Source organism: Typopeltis vanoorti, chromosome 7, assembly GCF_054136105.1.
Source record: "Typopeltis vanoorti isolate ZY-2024b chromosome 7, IOZ_Tvanoo_1.0, whole genome shotgun sequence".
Lineage (NCBI taxonomy): Eukaryota > Metazoa > Arthropoda > Arachnida > Uropygi > Thelyphonidae > Typopeltis > Typopeltis vanoorti.
This window is the reverse complement of record NC_143555.1, coordinates 78,747,257-78,767,408: the sequence shown is the minus strand read 5'-3', so window position 1 is coordinate 78,767,408 and position 20,152 is coordinate 78,747,257. Positions and strand designations below refer to the sequence as shown.

Below are 20,152 nucleotides of genomic sequence, written 5' to 3'. Positions count from 1 at the left end.
GGAACAAGTAAAACATTTTAGCTACTTGGGCACAATTTTTACTGAAGATGGTAAACTAAACATAGAAATAGACAACAGAATCAGCAAAGCTGGTATCGTGGGAAGTCAAGTGAATAAATTCATATGGAATAAGAAAGAAATTAGGCGGAACACTAAATTAGCTGTATACAAAACTGTGTTCAAACCAATTTTAACTTATGGATCTGAGAGCTGGGTCAGAAGTAAAACACTTGACCAAAGACTAGAGACCGCAGATATGAGAGTCCTGAGAAAGATTAGAGGCGTGAACAGATGGCATCAATGGCAATATCATATTAAAAATGAGGATATTAGGAAAGAACTTGACATTGTCAGCATCCAGGAATGTGTTAGCAGAGCTAATCTCAGATGGTATGGTCACTTAAATAGAATGGGAGAGGAAAGATTAGCAAAACAAGTGTTCTCTGCCAGGTTGGCAGGAAAACGACCCAGAGGAAGACCAAGATATAGGTGGATTGATACGGTACAAAGTGCCTTAGACGATAGAAATATAAGATCTGATAATGTTGGAGTCTTGACAAGTAACAGACTGATTTGGAGGAAAATTGTAGATAGGAAGTTAGTAATGATGTAATTTTTTCATGTAGTACTGTCATATCCTGTACACCCCTTGAGGGTACATGGCAGGAATTTGATGATGATGATGATGATGACATAGCCTTTAAAGGAATGCAGAGAACCGACCAGGGCTTTTGACCTAATGTCCAATCTTCACCTTCTCGTGGTGCATCCTGTTGGGTATCTACCTGGATACTGAACGAACGAGGATGGGCTGGCAATTTGGGATTTAGCTGACAAAATTTTATGCTGGCTGGGGTGTCGCCCAGTTAAACAAGGCCTCCATTGTTTTCGCCAGGGAACCAGGGTGAACAGCGAAAAGTCAGCTACTGGAACAAATCTGAAAGCACAACTCAACTCAACATCACCAGAGTTAAAGATCGGTACTATCAACATAAGAGACTGAATGGCAAAGAAATGGAGCTAGCTGAGCAATTAGATAAGTACCAGATCGACATAATAGGGGTGACTGAAACAAAAAAGACAAAAACTGGTGAGCAATAAATACAAAATGTTATATTCAGGAAATGACAATCAAGGAAAAGAAAGAGTAGCCATAGCATTCTCAAGTAGAGTGATGTGGGCTAATATCACAATGGGGAATTAGACAATGAGACTTATTTGTGCTTATGGTCCCAAAGAAGGTTCTACTAAGGTAGAAGTGGAGGAATTTTTTGATGCTTAAGAAAAAGCAACTGACACAATGAAAAAGGAAAAGTTTGGTCCTGGTTGGGGATCTAACTAGCAGAGTAGGAAATGATTGTCAGACATACAAAAATATTTTGGGAAAATTTGGAGAAAAGAGCAAAGCTAATAATAATGGCAAATATCTGTTGTAATTTCTGCTCAGGACATGGACTGGTTATTACTAACACCATGTTCCAACATAAAAATGTGCACAAATTCACATGGAGAGAAGAAGAAGCAAGGAATAAGAAAAGTCTCATTGACTATATTATAGTTGATAGTGATGTTTTCTCCCTGGTGCAGGACACCAGAGTGTACAGAGGATTTGAAATTGGAAGTGATCACTATTTAGTCTTGAGCAGGATAAAATTGAATTTCATATTGAAAAGAATAACATAAGAAAGTTTTAAAGCGAAAAAAAGTTGAGCAGCTCTCAAATTTGAACTCTAGACTAAAATACACAAAGCTTATTGAAGAAAAAATGAAAGAGTTTGAGAACAGGAACCAAACCTTGGAGATTCAGTGGCAAGCCTCTAAGAAAACCCTGATTGATTCAGCCAGAGAGGCATGTGGTGAGGTAGTCTGTAAGGATAGAAAAATCAGAACTCCATGGTGGACACAGGAAGTTAAAGAGGCAGTGAAGGAAAAGAAGAATGCATATCAAAAGTTCCTGGCAAATAAGTCAGCTTTTGTTTTTGGAGAATACAGAGACAAACGTAAGAAAGTGAAACACGTGTAAAACTAGCTAAACAAAGGTCATGGGAGGACTTTGGCAAGAACATAGAAAATAAATATCAAGAAGGTGGCAAAATATTCTGGAAGTTGTTGAAGAAGCTTAGAAATGAAGGAAAGAATGCTGTAAAAGGAGTTAGAGATGATAAAGGTGACATTAAAAAAGGAGAAGAAGATATCCTTGAAGTATGGAGTAATTACTTTGAAAAATTGCTAAATGAAACAAGCAGTGATAGCACAGTGGTAAAAAAAACGCTCAAGAGGCATACAGTCAGCAATACATAGTCATACTTGAAATAGAAAAAGCCATCAATGGCTTGAAATGTGGAAAGTCAGCAGGAGTAGATGATATTCGACCAGAAATGCTGAAGTATGGTGGTTTAAAAGTCTTACAGTGGCTGCACTGCATAGTTCAGAAAAGCTGGACAGAGGGACGAATTCCCGATGATTGGAGTAGAGCTCTAATAGTACCCATATATAAAAAGAGAAATAAAACTGAATGTGAGAATTACATAAGTATTTCCCTATGAGTGTTCCTGGCAAGATATTTGCAAGTATACTTGAGAAACGGTTGAGAAGAATTGTGGAAGAAAAACTTGGTGAAGAACAAGCTGGATTCAGGCCAAATAGAGGCTGTCAGGATGAGATCTTCACTTTTTGACAAATAGTTGAGAAAGCATTGGAATATAACAAAGATCTATATTTAAGTTTTGTCGATCTGGAAAAGGCATATGACAAGGTGCCAAGAGAGAAGCTATTCAATACGCTACAGTTATATGGTGTGAATGGGGTATTATATCAAGCAATACTTAGTCATTATTTGAGTTGTAAGTCAGCAGTTAGAATTGAAGGAAGTACAGGAAATCGATTTAATGTTAAATGTGGTATCAGACAGGGATGTACATTATCCCCTGTCTTATTCATTATCTATATGGATTACATTATGAAGGAAAGTGGTATTAAACCTGATATCAAAATTGGAGGTGTTAATCTCAGTTCTTTGCTTTATGCGGACTATGTTATACTTCTAAATAAATCTGCTACAAGTTTGCAAGATTCCTTGACTAAACTGAATAACTGTTATAATAGATATGGTATGAAGGTCAGCATTAAAAAGACAAAGACAATGAAAATAGGTAGAATTGTTAAAAATGTCAACTGTGTTGTGAACGGGGAACCTGTGGAACAAGTAAAACATTTCAACTACTTAGGCACGATTTTTAGTGAAGATGGTAAATGAAATATAGAAATAGACAACAGAATCAGCAAAGCTGGTATGGTGGGAAGTCAATTGAATAAATTCATATGGAATAAGAGAGAAATTAGTCGGAACACTAAATTAGTTGTATACAAGACAGTGTTCAAACCAGTTTTAACTTATGGATCTGAGAGCTGAATCAGAAGTAAAACAGTTGACCAAAGACTCGAGACTGCAGATATGAGATTCCTGAGAAAAATTAGAGGTGTGAACAGATGGCATCGATGGCAATATCATATTAAAAACGAGGATATTAGGAAAGAACTTGACATTGTCAGCATCCAGGAATGTGTTAGCAGAGCTAATCTCAGGTGGTATGGTTACTTAAACAGAATGGGCGAGGAAAGATTAGCATAACAAGCGTTCTCTGCCAGGTTGGCAGGAAAACGACCCAGAGGAAGACCAAGATATAGGTGGATTGATACAGTACAAAGATGCCTTAGACAATAGAAATATAAGATCTGATAATGTTGGAGTCTTGACAAGTAACAGACTGATTTGGAGGAAAATTGTAGATAAGGAGTTAGTAATGACGTAAATTTTTCATGTAGTACTATCATATTCTGTACACCCCTTGAGGGTACATGTCAGGAATTTGATGATGATGATGAATTATTTTATTATTTTTTATACAATGCTATGTCATTTCATTATGTAATAAAATATAATTTTATTTCAAATCACTTAATTTTAAATTTTGGCCTTAATTGTAATCTTATTAATTGTAACCACCTGCTAAGTGGCACCTGACATATTGCTCAAATCTGTAAATAGGATTAACATTCTTTGTTTTAGCTTCACCTTGTGATCATACTGATGATGACCAGTTAGTTTCTAGTTGAAATATTTACAGTAATAAAATTATTAAATTCTTGTGAATATGTGTGTATTACAATTAAAACAGTTACATAAAGCGGTATGAGATGATGAGATTATATTACAAGATAATGAAGATGACTTGTAATATAATCTGATCATCTCCTACAGCTTTATGTATGATCACATTAAAAGAAGAGTTAGGTTACACAATAACATATCTAAAAGACAAAGATATAAATGAAAAATAAATTTCAAAAAATCTGTGGACAATTAAAAGGACTGAAAAAAAAAAAGAAGAAACCCAAGTTAATTTTATAAAGTAATTACTACTCTATTATGTGGTTCAGAAACATAGATTAAAAGAAAAAAACTCAAAGTATAAAGGCAGCAGAAATTAAATTTCTAAATACTCAAGGATAAACAAAATTAAACCATATAAAAAATGAGTGCTAGATATTTATAACTTAAATGAAAAGATCATGGAACATAGAAAGAAATGGAAAGATACTAGCTACCAAAAAAGTGGATAAATATAGACTGCGGGGGGGGGGGGGGGGGGGCTACTTGCAAGATGGAAAGACCAGTGAAGTTGGAATAGGCAAAATGGAACAGGCTAATCCTTGATGAGAAGAAATAAAATAATGTATTCATTAACAAGTATAGAAATGATTAGAGGGAATTAGGAAAATGTGTTTTGCACCTAATTCAGTTTGATTTTGTTAACAGAAAAAAAAAAAAAACACCTCTGAGTTTCATTAAAGCAGTCTCTAGTGGGAAGACAAAATAAAAAACGACTTGAAGTTTCTGTGCTATGTATTGTGAATGTGTAAATATCTACTACTTTTCTGTTTCCTTCTTTTAATAAATATTTAATTCTGAAATGTAATTCCTTATGTAAAGGAAAGTAATACCCTCGCCCTTTTTTTTTGTCAGAAATATCCCATGGTATTCTTATATTCTCTGTGTGTCTTAAAAATTATTTATTTTACATTAAATTTGAATAAATGGAAGGTTAATACAGGGTGATTATCATCATCATCTTCTTCTTCTTCCTTTTCCCCTCTTTTACCTTGTGTTATCGAGGGTTTTCTATTCATTTAACTGAAAAATTTAAGTGAGAAAAATATTTATGCATTGTAATTCATCATAGAAGTCAGCTGAACAGGGGAAGCAGCAGAAGGATGTCAACTTATCAGCGAAACGCTTACCATATTTACTCGAATATAACTTTCCCTCGTATAATAACACCCCTGATTTTACTTTACAAAAAAGACATTAAAAAGTTTTGCATATACCTCTCACACGAAAAATGTTTAAGCGTGCTCACGTCGAGGCGATAGTAACTCGCTCCCCGCGGTTAACAACACGCCTTCCCCAACAGTCATTATACTGCAGATTCAAAATAAAACAAGTAGTTTTATTGTATCCTTGAATAAGGTACAGAGCCTTTTGCAGTCTGTGTAATATATTTCTCAACAAATAGTGCAATTACAGACAGCTGTAGTAAATTTAGTTTAATCCTTTATCCAAGTATATGTAAACAAAGTTTGCGCCTATAGTATCTTCAGGACTGAGGCAACTCGTAGTAAAGGTGGACCAAGCTCTCATCACTCCTTGTCTCAGTATCTCCTATAATGCAAAGCATATCTCCTTGTGGACATGTATAATGCTATGCATTAAGCGAAGGGCCACTACCCAGACCGATTTATTGAGGTCTCATCAGTGGGAGCCAGACCCAGAATTGGTGATACTAAGGCAGAAGCAATGGAGAGGTCATATTTACTTATACGAGTTGCCTAAAGGTGTACCACCTTATTATTAAATTACTCTGGATTTAGAGATAGTGTCGTGACGTTCTATTTTCATGTTATGTTCTAAATCCGCCATTTTGGTTCAAGTCACTCTTATCAATATAATAACTAATTGCGAATTGATCACCGATCCAAAAGTAGGGAAATTTATAATTATACTGCGCCACCCTATTTTTAGATTAGTCTATATAAATTAGTAGGATCAATTCTTAATTAAGTTAGCAGTCTTCTCATTAGGCCGAATCATTTATTATTATTCTACTTGGGGCACCTGCAAGATTCGAATATTTTATGAACGGTGCAATAAAAGGGAGTTCAGGCAAACACAATATTTAGATTAACAAAATAAAACATTTAATACACGATATATAGCAAATACATGAATTCCTCTTTTAAATGAAACAATACAAATAACTTAATACATCTTGCTAAGTCACTCATTCCAATTCAATGTTCTAAACTTTAACATACAATTCACTGCTTCAAAATTATAAATTTTCTTAATTCAAGTTAATAAAACAAAACTTCTCATTTGATCAGTCTGCACACATCTATCAGTTGTACTTAATGTTAAATTCACAGCAGGCACTAATCAAGGTAGACATTATTCCAAGCAATCTTATTTCGAACCTTGAACTTCGAAGATACGCTATAGTTAATGTTAGAATAAACAAACATGTATGACTACTCTTACCAGATACAATCTTCAATACACTAATTTATTGCGAGCACACTTATGAATTAACTTATTTGAGCTAGCGGAACACATTAAATAAAAATCTCCAATGCTTTAACTGAACTACTGTTAATCGCACTTCACTACTTTAAAAAAAGCAGCAATAAGGTACTGATATCCTTCCTTGTTTACTTTTCTACAACAAGTTAAGTTCATTATATTCTTCTCAGGGTAACACAGAATTAAGACGTAATCCAAGATTAACTGGAACTAATCAGAATTTCCCATTGAATGTCCAGTTCTTTATTTATCCGATTACGACATCAATTTTCCTCTATAACCACAGCTGATTTCACTTGCAGCTGAGTATAAGATTCACTGCGTTTTTTGCTCACTTCTAAATACTATGCTCTTGAATTTCTGCCCTAAAGAATTTATAATCTTTCTTTCACTTCCTTGCTTATATCCTACTTTCCTTCAGGCTCTGTAAAACTCTTTCCTTTTTTCTCATTAAAATTCTTCTATTATTTTTCTTCTCCTTTCCGTCCGAAGGTCACGCTCTCTTCGACTCGTGCTTGTTTACTTCATGTGTCTCCATGACAACAAATGAACGCAAACATTTCGCTAATGTAATATAATGCTCTACTACTACATGAGTGATTACATAATGTTAAATTTTCACAATTAAGAATAAATAGAATATTTGAGCTACTTAATCAGCTTTTTCATTACGTATACAATTAATTATAATAATACCTTTCGTTACATTATATATATATTTTAGTTATCATAAATTCTACACATATTATTGTTTAATAAATTAATAGTAGGTTAAGTTTAGAATAAATATTTAAATAGTAATCCTTAATTAAGGAATAATAAATAATTTTTATACAAATCATGATTAATACATAATAAGCAATGTTAAATGTGAATGAAAAAAAAATAAATTACACAACATAGTTTCATTCACAATTTAACAATAAATGTTGGAAGTTTATTTTCTACTTGGTTAGACTATAATAAATTTAGTTTAATCCTTTATCCAAGTGTATGCAAACAAAGTTTGTGTCTGAAGTATCTGCTTCTCCCTTGGTATTACCAATTCTTTGTCTGGCTCCTACTGACGAGAAATCAATATAGGTTGAAACCGGTCTGGGTAGTGGCCCTTTCCTTAATGCATAGCATTATACATGTCCGCAAGGAGATGTGCTTTGCATTATGGGAGATACTGAGACAAGGAGTGATGAGAGAACTTGGTCCACCTTTACTACGAGTTGCCTCAGTCTTGAAGATACTTTAGGTGCAAACTTTGTTTGCATACACTTGGATAAAGGATTAAACTAAATTTATTATAGTCTAACGAAGTGGAAAATAAACTTCCTACAGACAGCTGGAATAAAAACGGTACTAACTAATCAATCGCATGTCCCCTCCCATAGAAACTATGCTGTATAGACTCTAGCAAAACCAATGTCACACCAGAAACACAGTATCTAACTAAAAACAATTGTCCAATTTTTTAATTACATGAAATAAGTGTTTTATTGCATTTGAAATTCTCGGTGTCATTATGACAGATCACAAAGGCTAACTTCAAATAAAATTCTACCACAAATTGAAACATGTTTGGTGTGGTATTAACAAATGTGTGAGTTCGCCTGCCATCTCAAATGCAAACAAGCAGCAATAAAATTTAACCAAGAGTTGATTTTTTGTGCGAGTTGAGTCTGCCGGTAATGAGAAGTTTCGGCAGAACAATAAACGACACACCATCGTGAATGTGTTAAAACTAAGAAATATATAGTGAATGTTGTTATGACAGTTTCAGATGTTATGGAATTCGATTGAAGAGAATTAGCATTTCAACTCAACAATTGTCAGTTGCCTTTGTCTTTGGGTCATGCAATCTTTTGTTAATACCACACCAATCATATGCACGTCTTCATAGCTGCTCTCTTGTGTAAAACAAAATTTAACTTGTACATATTGTAATAATTAAAAAAAAAAACGATTGAATAATTTATAAGTGTATAAAAGGATATCACCTGTAAATCGTTGAGGTGCCAGCAAAATTCTCAGGTATGCCACTTCTGGCATGAATTCCATAGGTTCGCCATCCAGTATTTAGAAGAACACAAGATCTACTTAATGAGTAGGATAAGTCTGGTTTGACCAGCCACACATTATCTGCCAGGCATAGAATTCATTGGAATAAAAGTGAGTTCTGCACAATAGCACATGCATGGCATTCATTAGCATTTTGTATATAAAAATAAAGTTAGATGAATTGTGGTTCAGAATATAAAACTATTATATGTATATATATATATATACACATATATATATATATATATATATATCTGTTTTTTTTTTTTTCTCTTTCATTGTATTAAAATAATCTTATTTTGTTTATGGTCTAAAAACCTCAGATAAACAATAATTGAATTATTTTAGATTTAGATGAGGTGCATTGCAAAAATGTTTGAAAACAATAATATGTGATAATTTTATGATGGTCTGTTGTATTTTTCAAAGGTGCCAATTATCAACATTCCACAGTATGGATTATTATCTGCTCAAGCTGTATGTGATGAGCTAAAAATTCAAAGCCAGAATGACAGAGAAAAATTAGCAGAAGCAAAAGAAAGAGTTTATCTTAAAGGGTTTTATGAAGGAGTAAGTTCTGTTTGTGTTTAAAATTTTTTTTGGATCAGCATTGGTTTTATTTATGTATCTCTTTGATGGAAATTTTTCCACTTGGTTATACTATAAATTAAAGATACCAATGAAATTATTTACTTGATTTAATCCTTTATCCAAGTGTAAGCAAACAAGTCTGCACCTGAATTATTTTCAGGACTGCGGCAACTCGTATATAGAAACTTATGACTTCACGTCACTTGCCTTAGTATACCATAATGCAAAGCACATCTCCTTGTGGACATGTATAATGCTATGCATTATGGGAAGGGTCACTACCCAGACCAGTTTCGACCTTTATTGAGGTCTCATCTTATTAATGCATAACATTTTACATGTCTGTAAGGATATGTGTTTTGCATTATGGGATAATAAGGCAAGTGATGTGAAGTCATTATCTTCTATATATGAGTTGCTCTAGTCCTGAAAATACTTCATGTGCAAATTTTGTTTGCTTACACTTGGAGATAAAGAATTAAACCAAGTATATAATTTCTTGGTATCTTTAATTTATAGTATAACCAAGTGGAAAAACTTCCAGCAGCTGTCTCTAATCCAGAGTATTTTAATAATAAGGTGTGATTTCTGCATTACTTTAACCTTGACATCACCTCGGGGTCTGGTTAGTGACCCTTCCCATAATGCATAGCATTATACATGTTCACAAGGAGATGAGCTTTGCATTATGGTATACTAAGGCAAGTGATGTGAAGTCATGTTTCTATATACGAGTTGCCGCAGTTCTGAAAATAGTTCAGGCGCAAACTTGTTTGCTTACACTTGGACAAAGGATTAAACCAAGTATATAATTTCTTGTTATCTTTAATTAATGTATCTCTTTTATGTTTCACCCATTTAAAGATTTAGAACAATGCTTTCCAACTGACAGGACCCCAGCCATCATCAAACCTGTGAAAAAAAATTTAGTGTCATGCTACTGAAAACAAGTTTTATTCACTTTAAAGTCATAGCTTGGATTTGCATGTGTTTCTAAATTATTAACAGTATGACATGTATGAAGGAAGCATGTGTTATTATTACTGCGATCATACATGGAAATGTGTTTGGCATGTGACATTACTGTTCTTTCTATATATATATAGCCTTTTCATCATGAAAATCACTGGATAGATTGCCTAGTCCACTCTTTAGTGTTGTGTGAGTCAGCGTAATTAGTCAGAACTTGGTTTGATGATAACATGGTGAGTTGAATTAATAATGAACATTTTGTTGTACATCTGCAACTGTGTTGGTAGAACATTTTACTAAATATGAGTGTGAATTGGGAGAATACATGTTTGTTTTAGAGAGTAGAAAACCATATTGTTTGGTGTGTGGTTTTGCCGACATTTGTGGTTTGTAAAGAATGCAATTTAAAGCATCATTACCTTTGTATGTATACACACAAAAATTTTCTTTATATACAGGAGGAACCAGGATATCTTTGATAAAGCTGAAAAATCTACTAAGTAAATGAAACTTTTTTTTCTTCCCTACATGAAGCACTTGGAGCTCCTTCATTTGCTGTTTCCACAGAAATAGTAAAAGCAAAACACCCGACGAGCCAAAACTAACTGTTCAACTTCTCATTTATTACAGAAAGAACTTTCAACTATCAAACATCACATGAAACTAAATGGCTTCTCCAAAAAGAGTACACAACATCTTTTCGGTGCTTACAATCCAACACAGAACAGCAAAGATTAAATATGTCGAGTTCCATTTCCTTACATTTCTGGGATTTCAGAACAAATTTCAAGAATTCTGAAGAAATATGATTTAACAGCCACTTATACACCTATTAACAAATTATCCACTCATTTTCCTTCATCTAAAGATAAACGCCCAACCTTGTCTCTGCCTGGTGTGTATCGAGTTCCTTGTAATTGCAATCTTTCCTACTTTGGACAAACTGGACGGTCTTATAGAAAAAAGAATTCAAGAGCATCAGTTATCATTTCAACACAACAAACCTGAGAAATCTGGATTAGCTCAGCATGGATTAGAAACAAGCCACAACATCCTTTAGCCCAAGACTCTCCTCCTACACAGATGTCGCTACAAATTTGAACGTTTATTTTAAGAAAGTGTGGAGGCCTTACTTCAACATCCTAACTTGAATCGTAATGACTGTATATCTATATATCAGGATAACACTTTTTTTTTTTTTTTTTTTTGTAAATTTCCTATATTAGTCTAATGTTATTTAAAATTATTATATGAATTTTTGAATTAATATCTTTAATTATGACTAAAAATGTTTACTCTTCTAATACTTAGCAATATGACATCACGCGGCTCTTTCTATGTGTGAATGATCAATTGTTATTCCACTTTGTTTTTTACAACTATTCCTATGTAGCCACTGAAGATGGTCTGTAATATTCAGACCGAAATATTTGGAAAATTACGCATTATTCTTGTGCAAACGTGTATATATTTCTAACCAAAAGCAAAACAGCCTTTCTCTGACGGGGAGTTAATCAAACAATGTTTCACTGAAATGGTTCAAACTTTTGCCAGAGAAAAAAATAGCAAAAAAGTTTTAAATAGCTTTGTTTTTGCATCAAACAGGAATTCAGCCTGTTGCAGAGATCAATAAGCATGTAAGTGACAAATTAGTAACTAAATCAAGAATTATTGTTATTTTTATGTTACACTGGATGAGAGCATTGACATTTTTTACTCAGCTGCTTATCTTTATTAGGACAGTTGGCAAAAACTTCAATTATTATTATCTGACACCTCCAAGGAGTCAAGAACTCATCGAGGGAGGCTGTAAATTACCCAACCCAGCTATCATACCTTCCCTTAAATTCATTTACACTAGATGCACTCACTACCCCTAAGGGCAAATTATTCTGCTCACTCACTACGCTCTGAGAGAAAAACCTCGTTTCCCCCTTTCTTGACTGAGAACAACCTTAACTTCCATGGATGCCCCTGTGTTCTATCCCCGCCTTCCATATAACGAAAAATTTCATCATTTGAAATGCTATAACACCCATTCAAAAGTTTATAGACCTCTATCATATCACCCCTCTTTCTCCTGTTAACCAGAGTCTGTAATCCACATACTCTCAATCTGTCCTCATAATCTAAATTCCATAATCTGGATATAATCTTTGTAACTCTTCTTTGCACCCTTTTCACAGCTTCTTTATCCCCTTAAAACCTGGGAGACCAAATCTGCGCACAGTAGTCCAAGTGTGGTCTTATCAAAGCCTTATAAAGAGGCAAAATGACTTCCTTATCCTTACATACATGTCAAGGTTTGCTTCAGCATAGAAATTATCCTCTGAGTTGTATTTGCAACTTTTGCTATTGACCTTTGAACTTTAAATTGTTATCCACCAATACACCAAGATCCCTTGCCTCTTCAGTTTCTTGTAGCATAACCCCGCTAATATAATATGCCGCTGGATCTCTAATCACGCCAAAGTGCATAACTTTACACTTACTAACATTAAGCTGACAGCCATTTTCGTTTGCCCAGATTTCCAGTCTATTCAAATCATTTTGTAATTGCTGAATATCAGTAGCATCCCTGATTGCCCTGCCTATCTTCGCATCATCAGCAAACAATTGCAAATCAGTTGATAGACCCTGCTTGAAGTCATTAATGTATAGATTGAACAATAATGGCCCAAGGACTGAACCCTGAGGTATACCACTGGTTACCTTAAATCTGGCAGATTCACACCCATTGTATACCACTTTTTGATATCTGTCTGTTAACCATCCCTTGATCCAAGTCAATAGATTATGTTCCAATCCCATATTCTCCAGTTTATGCAACAGCCTATCGTGTGGTATCCTATCAAATGCCTTAGAAAAATCCAACATTATCGTAGTGAATCCATTACCTTTATCCAACTTGTCTGTAACATTGTTATAAAATATGAGCAAATTGCTAAAACATGATCTTCCTTTAGGAAAGCTGTTCCCTGCAGAGTATAGAATGATTATTCTGCAGAACTTTTAGAAGAATTAGAATGTGCAATAATGGAATATGGTGTTTTGACCAATGTTCTGCTTTGGCTGACCAGCAAAATATTGACAAGGTTGCTTAAAGAAAAAGCATGTGTCCTATAATCCAAAGTGAGATGCTCATATATTTATTATCTGTTCTTAGTTCTTCTGTATGGAGTTAGATTCTGTTTTCATGTACATCTTTTCCTCTTTTTAATTTTTTTTTTCTGTTACTGGTTTTCATCAAATTTTGTTATGGCAGTTACTTAGTTTAGATAAGGAATCCTACAGACTTATCCTACTGGATTTACTTATGAGTATTACATTGCATAACGTAAAGAGTTAATACCACTTTTTTTTCATAATGTGATCCATAGAGATAATGAATAACAGTGGAGATAATGCATGCCCTTGTAGCCTGAGTAACTCAGGCCATCTTACTGGTCCTCCTTCAATTCTGAGTGCTGATTTACTCGATATAATATTGTCCTGATCACACCTTATAATTGTAGCATTTTCAACTGCTTTTCTCATGGTACTTTGTCATATGCCTTTTTTCATATCTGCAGAATTCAAATTCTAAATCAGTTCTAATTGCTGACTTCCAGTTCAAATGTAGATTATGGTTTGCTCGGTATAATGATGTCTGGTTCTCACCATATAATTGTAGCATTTTGAACAATTTTTTTTCTTTTCGTACCTTGTCATATGTTTTTTTTTTTAAATCTCTAGAACCAAATGCAGATCCTTGTTATATTCTCATGATTTCTCAACTATTTGTTTAAAAGTGAAAATCTGATCCTGACAACCTCTATTTGGTAAGACCCAAACTTATTCTTTTCCAAGTTTCCCTTCCACAATTTTTCTTAATTTCTCAAGTATGTTTGCAGAAATCTTAGCTAGAACACTCAGTATGAAAATTACACTGTAATTCTCACATTCAGCTTTATTTCTCTTTTTATATATGAGGCCTTCTGAATTACATTAGTGTCCAAAAGCTAAGGCCTAACTACATTTTTACCTGTATATGAAAAAAATTTCATTACTACAGCCTGATGTGGACATAAATTTATTACCAGCATACTAATAAATTATATTACACAAAAAAATGTGATATGAATTTCGTACAAATTTAAATGCAATACATTTTTGGCAAAAGTTACAAATTTCTTAAGAATGTAGTTAAGGAATTAATGTACGGTGCTTACAGAAAACTATGTGGAGAAACATGTCAGTATGGAATATGTTCGTTCCCACAATGTCATACCATGCTTAGCACCAAGTGTATCAGGAGTTCTTGTGGCTCATTGGCCCACTCCACTTTCAGAGTAAGGATAAGGCCTTGTTTTTTTTTTTTCTTGAGGAGAAGTTTGAGCAGCAATTCTTCTCCCTATTGTGTCTCACATGTGTTCTATAGGGTTGAGATTTGCAGAGTGTGCTGGCCACTCAATTTGATTAATATCCTCGGTCTTCAGAAGTACCTCCACTGCTTATGTGTGATGTGGCATTGTTATCCATAAAAATGAATTCTTTGCCTACAGCACCATGGAACAATCAAACATGACATTGAAGAACTTCATTGCAGTATTGTTCACCACTCACGGTCCCTTTTTCCAGCACTTGGAGTTTGGTGCATCCATTAAGCATAATGCTTCTCCATACTATGACCTCAGTACCATCATATCTATCCCTTTCAAGAACATTTTTGCGATGGAAAGCAGTACCACTTTCACGCCAGATCAAGTGTTGTCTAGAATCAAAGGAAAGGCTAAAATGACTCATCTGTAAAGAGTACATTAGCCATTTGGTGTCTTGTCCAATGTTTACAGATACAACACCACTGAAAATGTGCTTTACGATAAGATGTGGATAAAGGGATGTAGACTACGGGCATTTGGGCATATAAGCCTACTTGTTGCAGACATCTTGCCACAGTTTGTTGAGATAACCACATACCTGTGCTTGAATGGAGCTGACTTGGAAGCTGAACCTGCCATGGTGTGTCTATTATGTTTTGCAGTTATAACCAGAAATCTCTTTTCGGCTCTGTGGTAGAGTGAAGGCGGCCTCTTAGCAAACGTCTGGAATACGTTACATTGGTTTGAAACACTATCCGGAGCCTGGATACAATGCTGGATACAAAACTATCATAATTCTGTGGCCTTCTTCAGGCTTTCCAATAATTCTTCCCCTAGTTGAAAATCATCTAGATGATGTTTTTGAGATATTACAGGATATCCATGCATGCAACTTTATTCCTTCACAAAAAGAGCTTCCTTTAACACAGTTCACTTAGCACAGCCTTTTGTCTTCTACCCTGTTGAGGGTTACGACATGACTCCTTTGCACCTTATTTGAAAATTTGAATGTGTACTCGCTTTCTACTCGAAATCATCAGTTATACAAATTGCCACAAGCTGACTCGTCTGAATTTGTAATCTTCAGAAACAATGTTTGTCCTAGGTTTTGGACACTGGTATATGTAGTGTAGCTAGTATAAAATTTTTATACTTCCATGTTTGAGTATTTCTAGTTGAATATGATCTCCTACTGCCTTTCTATCAGTGAAATTCAGAATGGTCCTTTTGATTTAAATCTCTTCAGTTTGCACTTTTATATATTTCCAATACTATATAACAAAGATAGTTTTATAAAATCAAAATATCATACTATGAGTTTTTATATTGAAGGTATTATTATTATTATTATTATTATATGGGATAGCTCCATGGAGTCAAAAGACTTATCGCAGGAGACGCATACTAACCATTATTGTTCACATAACACCAATCATACCTCTCCTTGAAGTCGTTTACCATTTGGGGCACTCACAACTACTTCTGGCAATTCATTTCATTCATACCCCACTCTCCTAGCAAAGAACCTAGTCTGCATGCACGCACACACACCCTTACTAACCACGCTTTTACACTCCAAGGGTTATCCCTTGTTCTACTCCTATGAATAATTTCTTTTGTGTCAGTCTTATAGAATCTCTTTAGTAACTTATAAGTTTCTGTCATCTCCTCTGCCTGTCAACTCTGCAGTCCACATGCCTATGAATCTTCTCCATCAGCACCTGTTCCCCTAAGAAACCCAAGTGACCAAGATGTGGCCAAATCACATCCTTATAAAGAGGGATAATAACCTTTCCCTACTCGCCAGTGAGTTCTTCAGCATCTAAGTAATCCTTTGAGCTATTTTGTCAGCTTTTGCAGTATGTCCTCTGAACTTCAAAATTCTGTCTGCCATCACTTTCAGATTCTTAGCCTTGTGAGTTTCTTGTAATCTATTATCATCAGAATGATACAAAGTGTGTAATATATTCCTCCTGAAGCATTACTTTGTATTTTGCAACATTAAATTTACAATCATTCTTTATCCATACTGCCAATTTATTTAAATCATCCAGCAAGATATCTACATCGCCTTTATCAACTACTGTCCTCCCCAGTTTTGCATTGTCAGCAAACAACTGATTATCTTTCCCTTTAAATCCTTCCATGTATCATTAATATACAAATTAAGATGACCCTAGTATGGAGCCCTGGGGACACCCCCACTGGCCACCTTTGTTTTCCTTTATTCTATTCCACTATACACTACCCTCTGATGTCTGTCTCTCATCCCCCCCCCCCTTATCCATGCCACCAGTCTCATATCCATTTCCATTTGCTCTATCTCGTGTGATAGTTTTACCATGTATTATGCTGTCGAATGCCTTTGCAAAGTCAAACAGTATATAGTGTAACTGTTTCCTTTATCCCATTCTGCTGTTATTTTATTATAAAATGTGAATAAATTACTAAATCAGTATCATATTCCTACCCATCCATTCCTGCGTTTTACTTTAACCAACTTTTTTTTTTTTTTTTTTGAATATTTGAACCCAATACTTTTAAGTATCAAGCCAGTTTTTGCAATCATTAAAAAGTAAATATTATACCCGACAAGAAATTATATTCTTGTTTTTGTCCTTTATCAAACATGAGAAAGGAAAGTTTGTATGTAAAGTAACTTTACAACTAGACTGCTTATGTGAAGGCAGATGACTTCACATCATCCTAGTATTCCATAATGCACAGAACAGTTCCTTTCAGATGTGTATATTACCATGCATTATGGGAAGGATCATTAACTTTCTGCCTTTTATTGAGATTTCATCAGTAGTAGATGTCATGTTCCACAAGTAGCAAAATAATACCCCTATTATTAATCTGAATAATAGATAGTGGTAGCAAATTTCATGAGTAGTTTAGAAAGTAAATTATACCTGACAAAAATTTATAAAGTTATCTCTCACTACAGTAAACACCTGATTTCTATCCCTCTTAATACATCCTCCTCCTCCTCAGTTAACCAAATTTCATTGATACCAACACTATTTGGAGAGATTGAGTCAATGTTACTAGTATTCTTATAGTCATCATTACTCTCTTCATGCTTCACCTGGCTCTATAATATAGTGTACATCCTCTCATTTCTCAAGCTGCTATCCCAACATGAGGACATTCCTGCTATGTTCCACCCTTGCAATTCTAGTTTCCATGACTTGGCACATTCATATGCCCAGAAAAGAACAGCCTTTCCTTCTGCATATTTAATTGTTTGCTGGTGTAACTTTTGGACTAATGATAAGGGAATATCTCTGATTCAGAATCCCTGTAGGCTAATTTGAACAGACTAAATGTATACGGACAGATGTTATTGGGTTTCATCTGTTTTTCTTTTTTTTTAATTGGTTAGATTTTTTTTTCCATCTGAACTCTCTCTCTCTCTAAATGACCATACCAACTAAGATTAGCTTTGCTTACACATTCCTAAATGCTGCTCACCTCACCAATTTTTCTCAGAACTATTTTATGCAGTCTGTAGTCTTTGATCATCTGTTTTACTTTTAGTCCAGCTGTCAGATCACAATAAATTTAAATTAGTTTGAACACATATGCAGCTACTTTAGTGTTTGACTAAATTCTCTTTCATTCCATATAAATAAATGGAACGAGATAATAAATTTAAATTAGTTCGAACATGTATACAAATACTTTAGTATTTGACTAAATTTTCTCTCGTTTCATATAAATATATTGTCTTCCCAACATACTATCTTTGCTAATTCTGTTCCATTTTTAATTTGCCACTTTCACTGAAAAAAAATGATGCTTAAATAGCTGAAATATTTTACTTGTTCTGTTGGTTCTCTATTCAGGTTGCAATGCCAAGAATGTTTTCACTGTTTCCAAAAGTCATTCGTGTCACACCAAGGTAAAATTTAAAAGAATTGGAGATGATAAATGTCACAAAGAAAATCTTGGTGGAGATAAACCTTGGTGATAATGGTAGAAAAAGCCATAATAATTGAAATCTGAAAAGGCAGTTGGAATAGAAATTTGATGAGAAATACTCATATATAATTATAAAGGTTTGACGCTGGCAAACACTGCATTGTATAATTCAGAAAGTCAGTTAAGAAATTCAAATTCCATACAATTAGAGTATACCTTCATAGTACTTATCTGCAAAAGGGAAATAAAACTGGCATGAGAATTAGAGGAATTTCTCTACGTCCATGGTATGACTCATCGAGGGAGGGCATCTACTCTATAACTCTCCATCTCTGCCACTCGATTCACCAACTACAGCGAACTGCATTGTCCACACCAGTGTTTCTCAACCTGTGTCCGCAACGATGGGAGAGGTGGTCCGCAGGCAGATTTAAATTAAATAAATAAATATATATATTTTAATTATCCAAACAAAACAAATTAAAGTTGAATAGGTAAGTAAAATTGTTGAAATAAAATGGATACTTAAAAAAAAACAACAAATAGCAGCAGAATGACAAGTAATAAAAGAGGAGTGAAGTGAAAAACAAAATGGTTTTATTGCTTCTGCCTTCCCTTGCAGTTTTGTCAGATCTGAAGTAAACATGTGTTATCCATGTTTCAACCAACTGTTTGCTGTTTATTGATTTTTATTATTGAAGGTTTTCCTCCTTCAACCAAGGCTCAGTATATCTTCAGATGTGCTAAATGATACTTGGACAAAGTGTATCGTGAGTTAACTCCAGTATTTATATATTTTTCGGAAACGTTTTTTAATAATGGAAAAGTGGCTTAGAATTAGGACTTTGAAAAGAAAATCAAATGAAACAGGTGATGTTAATCCTAATTGTGATATACGTTTGTAATGGCTAGTAAATCTAATACTATTAAAGTAGAAGAAACAAGCAGTTCAAAGAAAAAAATACAGTAGGAAATATAACAGTTCATATTTGGAATTCGGGTTTACTTGGTGTGGAGATGAAAGTGAACAGCAACCTCAATGTGTTTTGTGTTATGAAGTGTTGTCGAACGAGTGTACAAAACCTGCAAAAATCTGATGACATTTAGAAACTAAATGTCAAATTCATGGGAAAGATATAGTTTTGGCCATGGGTTTGATTAATAGCAAGGCACTGGAAGCATCCTATCTCTTAAGTTTGCATATAGCGAAAACAGAGAAATTTCATTCTATCAGGGAAAATTTACTACTTCCAGCTATAAAAGATGTGGTAAAAACTATGTTTGGCAATGAGTTACTGAAAGATGTTGATTTGATTCCTCTTTGAAATGACATTGTTGGTTGCAGAATTAATGATATGTTGTTGTTGTCATCGAGTCCATTGAAGAGCTTCTATATATGACCGTGGATCTGTAGAACTGCTTTGGCAATCTGTTGAACTTTGATGGAGTAGAGCTTTTCTCTAGGGTTATTGTCAATTTTCTGTAGAGCAGCAGCAATTGCTGGGCAAGAATACATATGGACAGGTGTTAGTTCAAACTCCTGGACAGTTTTTGCATGTTTCATAGCTCCTACTACTGTCTTGCTGAATTTTCATGCGTTTAAAATGTTCCA

At 34.3% G+C, this 20,152-nt stretch overlaps 1 protein-coding gene across 2 annotated transcripts in view; it reads left to right on the top strand.

The window, feature by feature from the left end:
- Positions 1–20,152, top strand: part of LeuRS (Leucyl-tRNA synthetase) — a 388,197-nt gene that overhangs the window by 128,897 nt on the left and 239,148 nt on the right. For both annotated transcript variants that reach the window (XM_090395982.1, XM_090395980.1), the window contains exon 12: positions 9,119–9,259. In XM_090395982.1, coding sequence (XP_090252108.1) covers positions 9,119–9,259 — 141 coding nt within the window. The remainder of the gene's footprint in view (positions 1–9,118; positions 9,260–20,152) is intronic.